The following is a 16,445-nucleotide window of genomic DNA, read 5'->3' as shown; positions in this document are numbered from 1 at the left end:
TGTTGATACGTCACCCATGCGCATAGAGGATCAAGAGGTGAAACTGTTGCACGGTAAGGAGATAGCCTTGGTGAAGGTGGTGTGGGAAGGACCAGCTGATGAGAGAATGACTTGGGAGCGCGAAGATCAGATGAGAGAGTCTTATCGACCTATGTTTCTGTCAGGTGATTTTCGAGGGCGGAAATTCTTTTAAATGGGGGAGAGTTGTAACACCCCAAAATTCTTTATTCTTGATTTAATTGAATATTGGGGGAGATAAGTGTAATTATATATTTCAATACAAGATGTGGTGATAGTGTAATATCATTATCTCTCGAGGGAGATAAGTGTAATATATTTTGCATAACATGAGAGGAGAGTGTATATTTGAACAAAAGAGATGAGAGGAACGTAATATCAGTATCTCTTGGTAGAGGAGAGTTTAATTTACTCAGTATTAAATAAGAGTTGAAGAAAATATTACATGAATCATAGAAAAGATAAAGAAGATCCAACAGTTAGAAGCATGCCTTTTTTCCTCTAGAAGAAATTTGAAAATACATCTATTTCTATCAAAATTAAACCCCCTATGAACTACCAACAACTTAACATATATAATAGGGTTTTTATTGTGGAATCAGATCGCATTCATTCACTATAGTAGGGTATTTTCTTCTCTTTTTCAACTATAACACTCAGTTGTTTTTTAATTCATGGTCTTAGAACTCTTCTTTTCAGAACTTCCATTTCCATTGTCCCATTCACGATCTTAACCCTCTTTCACATTTTGACCGTCACTTCCTTCCTCTATGCTTTGTCTCCTTGAGTATGAGACAAAAGTGTATTAGTAATCACATCCAGACTAATATAGTGTTTGAGTATTTTCAATCAAACTGACCTAAAAACAAGAAGGGAAATTTCAAATAAAATGAAAATTGTATTTATGCAATCATGTTATTTAGGCCAGCAATCCAAAGGTATCATCCACAAGCCTTTTCAATCCACCACTTTGTCACAGAATGATGAAGATGGAGATTTGAGAGAGAAATAAAATTGTAGTTTCTCTAGCTTTTCTAACAAAAAATTATGAAAATTTCTTTAGCCACCTCCCTATGGGGGTCACCCCCAGCGAAAATCCCAAATTACCCCTGCTTCGGAAATGAACTTCTGAAGCGCTTTTTTTTTTTTTTTAAATTTCCACAATTCGGAAGTGCATTTCCGAAGTCAAAAAAATTCAAAATCCGTGCATATTTTCGGAAGTTCATTTCCGAAACTGTTGCTGCATATACAAATTTCCCTCCTTCACTATTTCATCATTTTTCTCCAAAACTTCTCAAACCCCTCTCTAAAACCCAATCAATCTCCATCCATTTTTCGCCCTAAAATCAAGTTTCAAACCGTTGATCACGTTAAAGGGAGCAAAGAAAGCATCAATTTCAGGTAAACATCACTCATTTCATCCCCTATTTCACTACATTGATTCAACAAATTTATGCTGAAAACTGATATGGTTCGGAAGTTCATTTCCGAAATATATTACCTAACATATTTCGGAAATGAACTTCCGAAAATAGGCCTGGCAGTAAAAAAAAACAGTTTTGGCCAACTTTTGATAATTTTTTCATTTGTTAGGTATGGTGCATCCAGACAACATTGTGCAAGACGATGGAGGCATAGTTCCGGAAATTGTCAACGTTAATAACGATCCGGTTATTGACGTTACTCCTATGATCGATGCGGTCGATGTTCGGCAACATTTTACAAATGATCGGAGCTTCGGTAGTCGCGAACAATTGATTGATTGGGTTCGGAAGGAAGCTCACAAACATGGATTTGGAATTGTTATTTTAAGGTCGGACAACGGAAATAGTAGGCGGAAAGCTTTCGTTGTTTTGAATTGCGAACGGGGTGGTAGTTATGTACAATCAAACCGGGTGCTAAAACACGAGGACACGGGATCGAGAAAGTGCGGGTGTCTGTTTAAGTTGCGTGCTACTCGGAGGGTTGATGATTTGTGGCGGTTAACCGTAATTTGTGGAATTCATAATCATGCCTTGGATGTCAAGTTACACGGGCATCCAATGGCGTGTTGTTTGTCCCGCGAAGAGAGGAATGTGATATCGGACCTAACGATAGTCAAAGTGTCGCCTCGCAACATACTTGCCGATTTGAAGCGTAAGAATCCGGATAGCGTTTCAAATATCAAGCAAGTTTACAATGAACGGTACAATCTCAAAGTATTGAATATGGGCCCTCGGTCGGAAATGCAACAACTTTTGAAACTACTAGACGATAACAAATATGTTTCAAGCTTCCGAACCTCCGAGGATAAAGTTACGGTGCGTGATATTTTTTGGACTCATCCCGAAAGTATCAAATTATTCAACACATTTCCAACCGTTCTAGTCATGGATTCGACGTACAAGACAAACAAATATAGGCTTCCTCTTCTAGATATCGTCGGTGTGACCTCGACGGACAAGACTTATTCGGTGGGGTTTGCTTTTTTGGAGTGTGAAAAAGAAGACAACTTTACGTGGGCCTTGGGAATTTGCAAGTCTTTGTTAGTTGATCAAGAGGTTATGCCAAACGTCATTGTCACCGATCGGGACAATGCTTTGATGAATGCGGTCGATACCGTCTTCCCGACATCTATCGCTTTACTTTGCCGGTATCACATAACTTGCAACGTGAGAAGCAAGTTGAAACCCGCGGTTGGGACAAAAGATAGGCCGGATGAAAATGGTAAAGTTGTCAAAGCTGGTGTTGTGGTTGATAGGATAATGGCGGCATGGAGGGGAATTTTGGATGCATATTCCGAAGAGGATTATACCGAGAAATTGGTACACTTTAGGTCTTTGTGTGGTTCCATTAAGAATTTTTGTTATTACGTCGAATCCACCATTCTTGACAAAGTTAGAGAAAAAGTCGTGTGTGCTTGGACAAATCGGGTTAGACATCTTGGTTGCACCACGACTAACCGAGTTGAATCCGCACATGCGGTCTTCAAGAGGTGGTTGGGTGATAGCAAGGGAGATTTGTGTCGCGGATGGGACACCGTGAACCAAATACTTGAAAATCAACACAATGAAATTCAAACATCGTTCGGTCGGAGCAAGACGGTTATGGAACACCGGTATAAGGGCCAAATTCTATTCTCCCAATTGATTTACAACATATCTCGAACGGGTTTGAATTTTTTGTTTCATGAAGCTAAGCGGTCGGAGACCACGGGGACGGATAGTTCATTATGTGGGTGCACCATTAGAACTACATACGGCCTTCCGTGTGCTTGTATACTTGCAAAAAAGAAAAATTTGAATTCACCCATACGCATGGATGAGGTAGCCGACCATTGGAAGAAACTTCGTTTTGATGATTTTGACCCGCCGAAAGAAAATGACTCCAAAATCACCATCTCCGACGAGTTGGAAGTGATAATGGAGAAGTTTGCTAAAGCGGACGACACAACAAAAATGCACATAAAAGAACAATTGCGAAAGATCGCATTTTCGGAGACCACCGATTTGAAACCGCCATCTCAACCGGTTAAAACGAAAGGTGCACCGAAAAAGTCCAAAATTACACAAGATGACACGTCAACAAAACGATCTCCTTCCTACTTTGAACATGTTGATGCATCGTTCCCGGAAATTCATGAGACACCGAAGTCTAAGTGTAGTGGTAACAAAGGAGCCCGTATTTCGAAGCCACCTCGTACACCGCCGATCAAAAAATCACCAATTGTCTACATTGATGAGATGCCACTTTTTATGCACAAATATATCGATAACATCGTTGATGTTGGAGGCGACGACAATTGTGGATATCGGGCCGTTGCGGGTTTGCTCGGTAAAGGGGAAAATAATCACACTTTAGTCCGACGGGAACTCATTGCGGAGTTGACTTCGTATCGGGACATCTACGGCCGACTATATGAAAATCAAGAAAAGTTTGAAAAAATTCATGATGCACTTGTTCCATCACTTACCGGTATCGCTCCGGTTTCGAAGTGGATGTCATTCCCCGATATGGGTCATCTAATAGCAAGTGCGTATGATATGGTGTGTATCGATTTAACGAGGTTTGGACTAAGTGAGACTTTCTTTCCACTTCATAGTCGACCGCCGTTGGACGCGTTGGGCCGCATCATATGCATCGGGTATCTACGATCGCGGCACTTTGTTCAAGTGTTTTTGAAACCGGGTTGTCCTATACCGTCTACTTCTTGTCAATGGACGGCACATCGTTCAAATGAGGCGGAGACTTGGCTGGATCCGTTCGTTTCGAGGATGGCGGAGTTTGAAGAAATGATGAGCAAAGAGCGCGAGCAAAATAGAGAGAGGTCGAAGAACGTGCCTATTTTGGACTTAGGATCCACCGATTGGTTCGGTGAATTTTAGTTCGTTCCGGATCGTTTTTGTTTGTAACGATCATTTTTTGTATGTATTGTTGTTTATCATGTAAAATCGGACCGATTCAATACATATATAATATAAGTATGTTTTATGTCATCTTTGTGTAATTTATGCCTATTTTGAATGCTTTTGGTATTGGTAACACAAAACTGAATGCAATGCACAAAATTTGAAATTTAAGTCTGTTTCTGCATAATTCGGAAATGAACTTCCGAAATATACATGTCTGGAGCCTATTTTCGGAAGTTCATTTCCGAAATGTCCCCTGATGCAGGATAAGATTTGTTGGGCCATAAATGCTCCAATAAGTCTATAAATATCACACACTCTTCTTCATCCTCTTCAAACCACAAAACACAAATGACACAAACCTACCCCCACCTAGCATTCGTCTACTTTGAAACCGGCTACCCGATGTCGTTCCAATTTCGCTTCTCGCGCGACACGCCGTTTGCGGAGTTGATACCGTCGCTCAACACGCTTTTGCGCTATCCCGAGAATCGAAAGGTTGTCAAGCTCGAGTACCGCTCGCCATCGCTTAACGACGAGGGAGGCATTAAGTTCACACCTTTTGAGATCAAGAACGACGAAGATTTAGCGGTTTTGTGGACAACGTTCGACCGATTTTCTTCGAAAGGCCCGATCGAGTTGGACGCGAAACTTCAAAGATCGGCGGACGACGTAATCAAAATGTTGACTCATCCCCACCTACCCGTGTTCAACAATATGTAACTTTAATTTTCAGTAATATTATCGTTGTAATCTTCACCCGATTAAATAAAGCGAATCGTTGTTGTTTTCCATTTTTCTTCTGTCCAGACATAAATTCGGAAGTTCATTTCTGAATTCCTCCAAGGGGGGGTGCGTTCGGAGATGAACTTCCGAAACACCACATTTTCTAAAAATGTAACTTTATTTCGGAGATGCATCTCCGAAATCAATATTTTATATTAAAAAAAACACGTTTTCGGAGATACATTTCCGAAAACACCTTTTTTTCAAAAAAAAGTACCTTTTCGGAAATGAACTTCCGAAACAAGGGGTAGTGTTGTAAATTCACCAGGGGTGGGCTGAAAGGTTAGGAGGTGGGTGAAGAAATTTTCAAAATTATTTGATAAGAGTTAATGAATTTTTGAAATGAAAAACTATTTATAAGTGCATGAGATGATGCACAAAATGAAGCAACAAGGAACTAAATGCTCGATTCAAATAGCCAAAAAAAAAATCAATTCAAGTGATGGAACATAAATAAGATCAAATCCAACTTGAATAAATTCAATTTAGCATTTAAACCGAGTCACATTTCCGATCATATACGTCACACTGTTGATATTAATTGATGTATGCAAGAATGAGCGCACCGTAAGTCCTTCAGGATTTATAAGTAGTCTAATTCCAAAGTTAGGGTAAGAAACACAATTCATGACCAATCATGGAAGCAATGTAAGTTTCTTTCCTTTAATTTTAATAATTCAAAATTAATACTCCCTCCGTCCCACAATGAGTGACTCATTTGGAATAAAATGATGTCCCAAAATGAATGACCCATTTCAATTTCCAATAAACTTTTTCCAATTCTACCCTCTAATTATTAAATTTTTCATCATTCCCAATATATAATAAGGGTATTATAGTAAACATATTATTCTCTCTCTTACTTTTAACTACTTTTCTTAATTTGTGTGAAATGGTGGACTGGGTCACTCATTGTGGGACGGAGGGAGTACAAAACAAATATAATAATATTCTATAAATTTTATAAAATAATATATATCAAAGTTGATAATTAATTGTTACTTGTTAGATTAATGTATTTTTGGTATTAAGGTTTGAACATGTGACATCCAGTATATTTAGTTAACCAATAGACATACTTATGATTTATGAAGTTCCATTTGAATGAAGACAATTATACAAAGGAACCCGTACATATCATTTAACAGAACAATTTACTCTGAGGAATATAAGGGCCTCCTTTTATGGAGATTGAATTTATCCATACATGAGGAATGTTAAGCAATAGGGGCCTCATATTAACGAGGGAAAATTAATTGACTAATTGTTACAAGTTATTCTCTCTATTTATTTGATTTGTCTAGATAACAACTTCAGGTATCAATTTTACTCATTAGATCAACTAACATGTAAATACAAGGGATTATTATGCTTCAAGAAATAGAGAGAGGAACTATTATCTAAACTCAATTAAGAAATTTTTTTATCATAGTTTTTTCTTTTTTAAAAGAAATTACACATTGAAAAGCACGAAGTCACTGAAGATGAAAGTGGAACACAATTGGACTTAGAAGAAATATGTAAAGAGTTGAAGAGGTATTTAAGTACCTTGGATATTGTTGGGCAGAGGTCAATGAAAAAAATGTGTGGGAGCGACACATCCATGCACAAATTTCATGTGTCCACCACAAGTGAATTAGAAGCAAAAAAGAGGATTTAAGAAAAGTAAGAAGGGCTAAGAGAGTGATGTGCATCGTGAGCCTTCGTAGTGGGAGTATGTTGAGGCCTTGCAGGGATGTCGAAAGACGAAGAGATTATCTAGTAAAGTTCCATCAAGTCAACCTTCTAGCAAGTCTTGTATACATCTTTACCTTGTTAGAACAAGATTTGTTCTGATCAATATTCTATGTTTTGATGATAACATTATATATGAATTATGTATAAGACAATGTGGTACTCTAATCCTTTGCATTTTCCATTTAGGAAATACATAAAGAGTATGCACAATTCAGCGCTCAGAAGCACTGACTCAGAAGGTTCTGGATGGCTACATCAGAACATGCTCTGGCAAGACATCAGAAGATGATCAAGCATAATCAGAACATAAACTATGAAGCATTAGAAGAACATGAAGTCAGAAGCAGAAGCAGTAAAGTTCTGAATGGTATCACGCTCAAGCTCTTCAAAGTCAGAAGACAAGAATATGCTCTGCACCAAGCTGTTGACTCTGAAATTCAAGTTGTTATCTACAATTCTGAGTTCAGAAGCAAGTACAAGATGACAGGCTATTAAGTCTAATCTCTGACTGACAAAAGGAACGTTAGAAGCTACAAAAGGCAAAGTCAGTAAAAGCAGCAAAAGCATGGCTCGAGGTAGTTGACAAAAGTGTGAAACATTAAATGCAAAGCTGTACTATTTACGCAAAGCATTAAATGCAATCCAACGGTCATCTTCTCTCAATGCCTATATATAGAAGTTCTGATCAGAAGCAGTATAGAGAACACTTGCGCAATATACCAAAACGCTGTAAAATTCAAAGCTCACGAACTTCATCTTCAACCTCACAAACTCTTGTAATATTTAGTGAGTGTTAAGCTTAGAACTTAAGAGAAATATCACTGTTGTGATTATAGCTTTATAAGAAGCAATCTTACTCTTATAAACATTATTTTACATTGTTTGTAAAAGGTTCCTAGAGTGATCAAGTTGTGATCAGTAGACTCTAGAAGACTTAGAAGTTTTCTAAGTGGTGATTTCCTAGAGTGATCAAGTTGTGATCTGTATACTCTAGAAGACTTAGAAGTTTTCTAAGTGGATAACCATTGTAATCAGTTGGATTAGTGGATTAAATCCTCAGTTGAGGTAAATCACTCTAAGGAGGTGGACTGGAGTAGTTTCGTTAACAACGAACCAGGATAAAAATAATTGTGTTCATTGTTTTTATCTTACAAGTTTTTAAAGTCACACTTATTCAAACCCCCCTTTCTAAGTGTTTTTCTATCCTTCATACCTGTCTCAGTTTCCTATTTATTTACATGAATACATTAAAGATATTATAAACGTGGAGCTTGTTGGAAATTGTGGTTTCTATGTGATTGCATCTTTACTCGGATGAGGTGAAGAGTCATGATCCTTGGTTAGGACGTAATTAGATAGTAAAGTTCTTCTAAACAATCTGATGTATACAAAATATTCTATGAGACGGTCTCTGAAATTAGGAATTCATTGTGAGTATCTAGCTTGGGTGTTAAAGATCGTGAGAAGTAGATAACGATTCCTGATATGAATTACCTTATTGCTTCTAGATACAATGTGATATTGGTCTTGTTGTCCAGTAACCTTAACATCACTTTGTCCCATTTGTGATATCTCAATCTATGTCTCTGAGTAGACATAAGCTTGTTGCAGTTGGTTTTATTAACAACAGTCATTAAGTTCAAGTAAAGTGGAAATCTAATTGTCCATTGCCTCCTATCACTGACCGCTGGAGACAAAACTGTAGTAAAAGTGCAAGAGCATGCGAAACAACATACGTTAAACGTATAAGACACTAGCAACAAGTAAGAAAGTCAACATAATTTTGTTTTGTTTTAATATTGTCTAATCTTTGGGATTAAATGTATATATTTGGTCGGGTTTTGATCGTAGTAACACTTTTGAATGTTAATTCAAGATATAATACTTAGGTTCATGATAAGTTATGTTAAGATTTATGTTAATTAATATTTATTGTATTATTGTTACATTGATTATGTCAAAAATGTATTTAAAAAATTCAAAAATAAAATAAATCCTTACTGTCTATCTGATTTTTTTAAAATTCTAAAAATAACATGCGAATACTGGATTTTTAATATATCCAATATATCATGTAATTTGTCGAATTTTATAAATGTTGGGTTTTAAACATTTGGAATTTTCCAAGAAATCCAATAAATTTTCTTGCATTTTTCAAAAATTTTGGAAAAATATCCAAAACGATTGGGATTATATATTGAATTTTTAGTAAAAATTCATAATTTCTACAAAATTTCAGTACTAATCACAAAAATTCGATAAAAAATCATGCTTATTTTTAAAATTCAAAATTTTCGTTATAAATCTAATATGTTTATCTAAATAACAGGTAAATCACTAAAGTTCCACAAAAATTCGAAATTCTTAATTTACTTATATAAGGACAATTTGATAAATGTGTAAATATTGGAGGTGCCATATATAATAGAGAAAGTGACAAATGAAAATCTCTTAATATAAAGATATCTTTTATGAATAATATGACAGGATTCCTGTAAATACTTTTAGATTTATTTTTAAGCAAGGAATTTAATTAAAAAGGAGTACTAGGGGTACTCAATCCCTCTTACAAAAATCGGTAGCGAACCGAAAACACGCGATATTACATAACAATTGCCATTTATCTTAAGTAATGCAGATGATCTTTGCAAAAAACATAAAAATTACAATTGTCATACGTAATGTCACCGTGAAAAGACCATCTCCAAATTAAACCTTTAATCCTCCAAACGATATCCGACACGCTCTAACCAACGTTCCCAAAAATTATATTATTCCTCATGCTCCACATCCTCCAACAAACCGCTATCCAAACCAAACCTTCCATACCTTTCTTCACTTTCTTCCTTCTAACACAATCAAAAGCCGAAAGGAAATTCTCCCAAACTAAAGATGGCAAGATTAAATCCACCTTCAACCACCCAAGAATGGAACTCCAAACTAACTTGGCTATATCACAAGAAAATAGAAGATGCACTAAACTTTCCTCTCTATCTTTACAAAAAACACAAAGAAGATCCGGAGAAGAAGAAATAACACCTCTAACAAAAAGATTAATTTTAGTGGGGAGACTATCTATTAATATCCTCCAAGCAAAAGCTTTAAATCTAAAAGGGATTAAAGCTTTCCAAACCAGCCCCAAAGCCTTTTCTCTATCCGAAACAAAAGTAGAAGAAAGAAGATTTTCCGATAAATAAGCATAACAAGAACTTACCGAAAAAAACCCATCTCCGGATGGACTCCACCGCACTTCGTCCGCCAACACGCGGTCCGGAACAACAAAAAACAACAGCTCCTTTAATGCTTCTAAGCGAGGCAAAAGCATAAGACTAACACTATCTCCAATGCCGAAATTTCCCCACCTCCAAGAGCCCCCTTCCCACACACCCATACTCTCCACCACCTCATTTTTCAGATCCGAGAGAGAAAACAAATCCGGAAAAACCGTCTTAAAATTAAACTCCCCCAACAATTAAAATGCCAAAACAAAATGGAACTTCCCTTCCCAAGCTTAAATTTGCACCTATCGATAAATTCTCCCTCGATGTGCCTTTTTTCCAAACCCAAAATGTCTTTCCACCAATAAGATGCTAACCTGCAAGAAACACCAGAAAGACCAAGCAAAAAATTATTGTGCCCATATCTAGCTCTTAACATCTTAATCCATTGCGCTTCTCCGCCTTTGAAAAACCTCCATTTCCATTTTGACAACAAAGAAACATTGAACTCTTCCACTAATTTCATACCAAGGCCTCCTTTCTCCTTAGGAAGACAAACCAAACCCCATCTAGCCCAATGTATTTTCTTTCTCTCCTCCACCCCCTTCCACAAAAAACAACTTTGAATTCTAGTTATAGCTTTGCACACTTGCACCGGAGCCCTATAAAAAGACATGCAAAAAATATGTAAACTAGACAATACCGTCTTTAACAAAGTTATTCTTCCACCCAAACTAAGAAATCTACCACTCCAACACTTAAGCCTCCTCTCTAATTTAGAGACCACCGGCTTCCAAAAAGCAATACGTCCCGGGTTACCACCAATCGGAATGCCTAGAAAGGTAAAATTGCAATTCTCGACTTTATGTTATAGGATAGTGATAATTTTTTAAAATATTATTAGTTTTTTTATTCGTTTTTTTAAATGAAATATTAATTTTGACATCCTATAACATAAACATACATTATTTAAGATCAAAACCTAGTTAAAATCATAATTTTTTCAAAAATGTTATATTTCAAAAATAATTTTATAAAAATCTATTTGAAATAACTTTAAAATTAAATAATTTTTTAAAATTTTGTTATCCAAAAAAAGTTTCAATAAAAAAAATATATATTTAAAATAACATTTAAAGAATAACTATTCAAACAAAAATTTTATTTAAATTATTTAAAAAAAAGACAATACAAACTGGCCAACTTATTTAGAATTTCATATGGTTAATACAGGGTATAAAAACTAGGTGTGGGGGTGTAGTTAGTTTTTCTTTCGATCAATAAATAAGGTTTTGTTTGATCAGTGTCGTAATGCTGTTTAAAAGTCAGCAATGCCAAAAGTATTGTAGCTCTATTTCCTGCCCACAAAATGTTGAATCAAGAGGACTAAGATATTGACTAATATCAATAAGGAGATGAATCTTCTTAGAAGTTAAAAACAAGTGCACTCATAACGCAACAGTAGCCAAACAAATTTGAATAGACTCATTTGCCTCACACCACATGATACCTTAATTGATAAGCAATAATGACTAAATAATTGTTCCTAGAATTAGTCAATATTTAACAATACTTCAACTTTGAAACTCATTAGAAAAAAAATTCTCCATTTCTTAACTACAAAGCATCCTTAATTATATAAATACGAAGATACTCCAACCAAATCCTACATCTTCAACATCTCTTCTACCACTTTTGTAAAAATAAAAAAACACATATTTTCTAGCAATCCTTTGGATCAATAATTGAATTTGAGAGCACTAATTTTTTTGATATGGTCAGTCACAGTTCAATCCCCCCTTGAATTTATATAGTTTTTTGAACTTAATTTTTTAAAGATTTAATTTTTTTTTTCAAGTTTAGTCCTATTTTTTTTCTTAATAAAAGTTCATGACGCATGTTCATGCTATTTTTTTTATCCCATTTAATAAAATTGCTTCTTATGTTGTTTATTTTGTAGGAACAAACTCCCTCCCTTAAAATTGAGGTATTGATTTTTTTAGATTATCTATTTTGATTCAAACTTTGATTATCATTTATTATTCAAATTTTGTTTTTAACATTTTGTTGTTAATTATTTTTTGGTCAGCATGACTTCGTTCAAAACAGTGAAAGAGTGAAATCTGTTGATATGCATCCAACTGAACCATGGTAATTTTTTTAAATATATACTCTTTTATCTGAGATGAGAAAAAAACATATTCAAATTATCAAGTATTTTTTGTAAAAAATTTAAATATAACATTTAGTTGTTATTATTGCAAACACTATACATTACTTTTTTTTCTTTTCATGTAGGGTTCTCCTGGGTTTATATTCTGGAACTATTTCTATATGGAACTATCAAACTAAGGTAAAATTAAATTTAAGCTCTGAGCTGAAAAATAAAGATTTTTCCCGCAAATAACTACTTTTAAATGGTTGAAGACCTTATTTATTTAAAGGACTTTGAAGTTTATATTTGATTCATTTTGTTAATGTAATAGGTTCAAGAGAAGTCTCTCAAAATCAGTGAATCACCGGGTAAATGTCATAATGTAACTATAGTGGTTCTTAATACAAGTTGTGTTTTTTGTGGTTCTTATTTGTTTTTGTTTGATCTATAGTGAGATCTGCAAAGTTTATTGTTCGGGAAAATTGGGTTATCGCAGCAACCGACGACAAATATATTCGCGTCTACAATTATGAAAGAATGGAAAAAATAATAGAATTTGAAGGGCATAAAGATTATATTAGGAGTTTGGACATTCATCCTTTTCTGCCATATGTGGTGTCAGCTTCTGATGATCAAGTTTTGAAATTATGGAATTGGAAGAAAGGTTGGTCATGTGATGAGACTTTTGAAGGACACTCGCATTATGTGATGCAAGTGGCATTTAACCCTAAGGATCCATCTACCTTTACTAGTACATCTCTCGATGGCACTCTAAAGGTATCTAAATTGCACTTGGGTGATGATATTTGATATTAAGAGAATATCACATGAAATTGTGATGGTAGATTGTAGTCGTTGACGTTTCTTAACTTTACTTTATTTAAAGTTCATTAACAAACATTTTGTACCATTTGTATCTCTTTTTTTAGATTTGGACCATTGATTCTTCTACTCCAAATTTCACCTTTGAAGGACATTCGAAAGGAGTGAATTGTGTTGATTATTTTGATAGTAACGAAAAGCAATATCTTTTAAGTGGTTCTGATGATTACACTGCCAAGGTTTGCATATTAGTACTCTTTTTTTAGTCCATTCAACTTCTGAGGTATTTAATTTTATCGTATACTAAATTTATATTACACAGGTATGGGATTATGATTCTAAAGTATGCATAAAAACACTTGAAGGGCACAAGAACAATGTTACAACAATATGTGCTCATCCTGATATTCCTATAATATTTACAGCTTCAGAGGATTCTACTGTTAAAATATGGGATGTTGTCTCATATAGGTACACAATTAGTTATTGAAATTGTTATATTTTTAATTAGTGTGTTGAATAATAACTTAATGTTGGTTCACATTTTTTAATAGTTGTCACTTTTAACTTGCAGACTTGAAACTTCATTGGATTTTGGTCTTGAGAGAGTATGGAGTATTGGATATAAAAAAGGATCATCTAAGTAATTTTCTAAACAAAATATTCTTTTGACAACTAACAATGAAATATATTTTTCTTACTTCAATCATATAACACACTGTTATATTTTGCAGGATCGTTTTTGGTTGTGACAAAGGATTTATTATCGTTACGGTGAAGTTTGCAAGTAGGCAAGCGAAACAAGATTAAACAAAAAATTAAGATGTGCTATCTGATTTTGGAGCAAGACTATAATATAACTTATGCTGTAAAATTTACGTTGTAAAATAAAAAAATATTTATAAAGAGTGTCTTAAAATATGTGTTGTTTATGTTATTTTCTCTAGTAATAATAATCAAGATGTAGTTATATGTTGAATCTAGATACAAATAAAGGATATGCTATTGTAATAGTTTTTATAGATCATATATTGTGACTATTTTGATGCATACTACTTTGTGCTTGCTAAATAATTTAGGTCTTATTTACGCTATCAATTCTTATTTTCAGGGTCCCCCATTTATTTGGATGAATTATAGGTTATCTTTGTAAAAAATCATGAAAAATAAATATTTTATAGTTTTAGACCATTGAATCACCTGACTGTCTCGTTATGCCTAAGTGGTGTGCTAGAAATTATTTAATTATGTTTTTATATTTTTTATCATACCACTTGGATTTATTGTTTCCATGATATCTATTATTTCATTAAAATGAAAATGTCTTAAAAGTTTAATATTATTTCATTAAAATGAGTGTGTTTGAAGAGATGTTTTATAGAATTGAACATAGGTTGTTCTTAGACATTTATATGTCAATTTCAAGAAGAAAAAAGATGTATATTCATAAGAAATTTAATGATAGGAGCTACCAAGGCAACATACTATCAAGGATGGCGTGAAGAAATGGTTGAATTTAAGAAAGCTAATCATAAAGCATGAGAGTAGTTGATGGGTGTGTATACAAATGCGTGGTAAAAGTGTACGCCATTAACAAACCTGATTTTCTTGGGAACAAAGAGGAGAAAAAGGAGTCACTCTAGAGTCTCATGTACTTTTGTAACTTTCAAACATCCCTATTTCAAAAAGCATCTATTCAACCATTTGATCAACTCGCCAAGTATTTTTCATACAATATTTCCACATTTATGAAAGCTCTTTACTAGTGTAAGGTTAATTCATGTTGCCATTCTCGTCTAAATCCATATTAACCACGTTTACTAGAAAAGGAAAAAATAAAGGGAAAGGGAGAATACGTAATATCTGAGTTTGAGTGGAATAAGGATGGAAGATGAGTTGGTCTTGCTTGGGAGAAATTTCTAAAGGAAAGTTCCTACATGAGAAGAAGCCTAAAAGTTTTTGAAGTAACAAAACCCTATTGATATGAAGAAAATTTCCTAGGTCACGTAGGTCATCATTGCCCTAACATAGGCCTTCGTCTGCAGATTAAAAATCAATAACATCAACGACTTAATATGTCTGCATGCATGTGATCAATGATTCGCAACGATAGCGCCTTCCCGAGGAAAAAGTCAATATGCCTAAGCATTAAATATAGCATGTGCCCCAAACAACGCTTGAGGGACTCGCCTCAAGCAAAACATTATGGACTCACCCCAGCAATGCTTGAGGGATTCATTCAAAGTAATTTCAAAGGATTCATATCATTATGACCCTCGTCCATTTTAAGCTAATCACTCCGCCCTTCTCAAGTATTATGATTGAGGGACTGCGTATTGAGATAATTTTATTTATTGGGTACTTGAAGTGACAGTATGTGGCAAAACATGTCACGAGCAATGTTGGACTATCGGGTGCGCGCTCTGGGTCTCCTAATTAAGCCTAGGCTGCCCAGCCTAAACCCATATCCATATTCCATTCGTTTATCTCACATGGTCTATGAGGTGTCCGAGGGGTAATAATATAGGTGATGACAATCAAGGGGAAAAACCGTTCCTCCAAGATTTGAGGAAGAAAGAATTTTCCCCTACTCCCACGTATCCGCTGGGAAGAGAGGGAACAATTTTTCTCTTTCTTGCCCTGCTTAAAAGATTTCTTAATAAATACTCTAAAACTTGGAGTTTCATTCACTAATTTCATCAAAGCCCTAATATACATAGTGTCTTGCTTTCAAACACGTGAATGAACTCTCCCCTTGTTTTCTTATATTTTACAAGTTCAAATTAATTAAAAAAAAATTAAATTATAGGTGTTAGAGAATATGTTGGAAACATTATTCTTAACTATATATTTGAGTTGCATTAACCATTTACAATTATTGTAGAATTTAGGTTTCTTATTTAAAATATCACCACAAAAAATAAATAGGTAAGCATCCCTTTTGGTCCCTAAGTGTGTGTGGATGATGTAATCATAAATTGTGACGGAGCATACTAAAACTAGACCAAAATTGAGAACCATAATTTCTTTTTCTTGATGTAACAATTGAGGACTTCGTATGAAAACAGAAAACACAACATAGAGCATTGGTTACATCGTTGGGTATCAATCCCTTTTAGATATCAACGAGCCCCCTATTCATTAATGTCATCGTTCTCTCAAACCAAACTCAAATTTGTCTTCTACCATACGTCTATACTTCTTCACTGATAAAAATATTTATCAAAGATTGTGACTGCAATTTTTAGGAAAACATATGTTTCACAATATCTCTTCTTGTTTGTATATGTGTGTGTGTGTGTATATATACAGACACAACAA

At 34.6% G+C, this 16,445-nt stretch overlaps 2 protein-coding genes across 2 annotated transcripts; one reads left to right on the top strand and one right to left on the bottom strand.

Annotated features, from left to right (window-relative positions):
* Window positions 1–8,419: 8,419 nt before the first annotated feature.
* Window positions 8,420–10,320, bottom strand: LOC131598299 (uncharacterized). The gene is made up of 2 exons (XM_058870915.1): window positions 9,759–10,320; window positions 8,420–8,628 (listed from the first exon to the last, which is right to left on the bottom strand). The coding sequence occupies exons 1-2, from the start codon at window positions 10,318–10,320 to the stop codon at window positions 8,420–8,422; spliced, it is 771 nt and encodes a 256-aa protein (XP_058726898.1).
* A 1,422-nt stretch (window positions 10,321–11,742) lies between these two features.
* Window positions 11,743–14,197, top strand: LOC131600259 (coatomer subunit beta'-2-like). Its single transcript, XM_058872445.1, has 10 exons — window positions 11,743–11,924; window positions 12,108–12,134; window positions 12,237–12,298; window positions 12,446–12,500; window positions 12,634–12,670; window positions 12,754–13,079; window positions 13,232–13,363; window positions 13,447–13,595; window positions 13,699–13,767; window positions 13,859–14,197. The coding sequence occupies exons 1-10, from the start codon at window positions 11,922–11,924 to the stop codon at window positions 13,932–13,934; spliced, it is 936 nt and encodes a 311-aa protein (XP_058728428.1). The 5' UTR covers window positions 11,743–11,921; the 3' UTR covers window positions 13,935–14,197.
* Window positions 14,198–16,445: the final 2,248 nt, after the last annotated feature.

The sequence above is a fragment of the Vicia villosa genome, linkage group LG4 (assembly GCF_029867415.1).
Source record: "Vicia villosa cultivar HV-30 ecotype Madison, WI linkage group LG4, Vvil1.0, whole genome shotgun sequence".
NCBI lineage: Eukaryota > Viridiplantae > Streptophyta > Magnoliopsida > Fabales > Fabaceae > Vicia > Vicia villosa.
The sequence above is the reverse complement of the archived record's forward strand: the minus strand, read 5'-3'. Positions and strand labels throughout refer to the sequence as shown.

Coding starts and splice junctions, on each gene's coding strand:
- LOC131598299 (XM_058870915.1), bottom strand. CDS start 10,320: ATGGGTGTGTGGGAAGGGGGCTCTTGGAGGTGGGGAAATTTCGGCATT. Junction 8,629..9,758: donor AAGGAAGAAAGTGAAGAAAG/GTATGGAAGGTT, acceptor CTTTTACTACAG/TTTTGTCTCCAGCGGTCAGT.
- LOC131600259 (XM_058872445.1), top strand. Junction 12,135..12,236: donor CTCCCTCCCTTAAAATTGAG/GTATTGATTTTT, acceptor TTTTTTGGTCAG/CATGACTTCGTTCAAAACAG. Junction 13,596..13,698: donor TGGGATGTTGTCTCATATAG/GTACACAATTAG, acceptor TTTAACTTGCAG/ACTTGAAACTTCATTGGATT.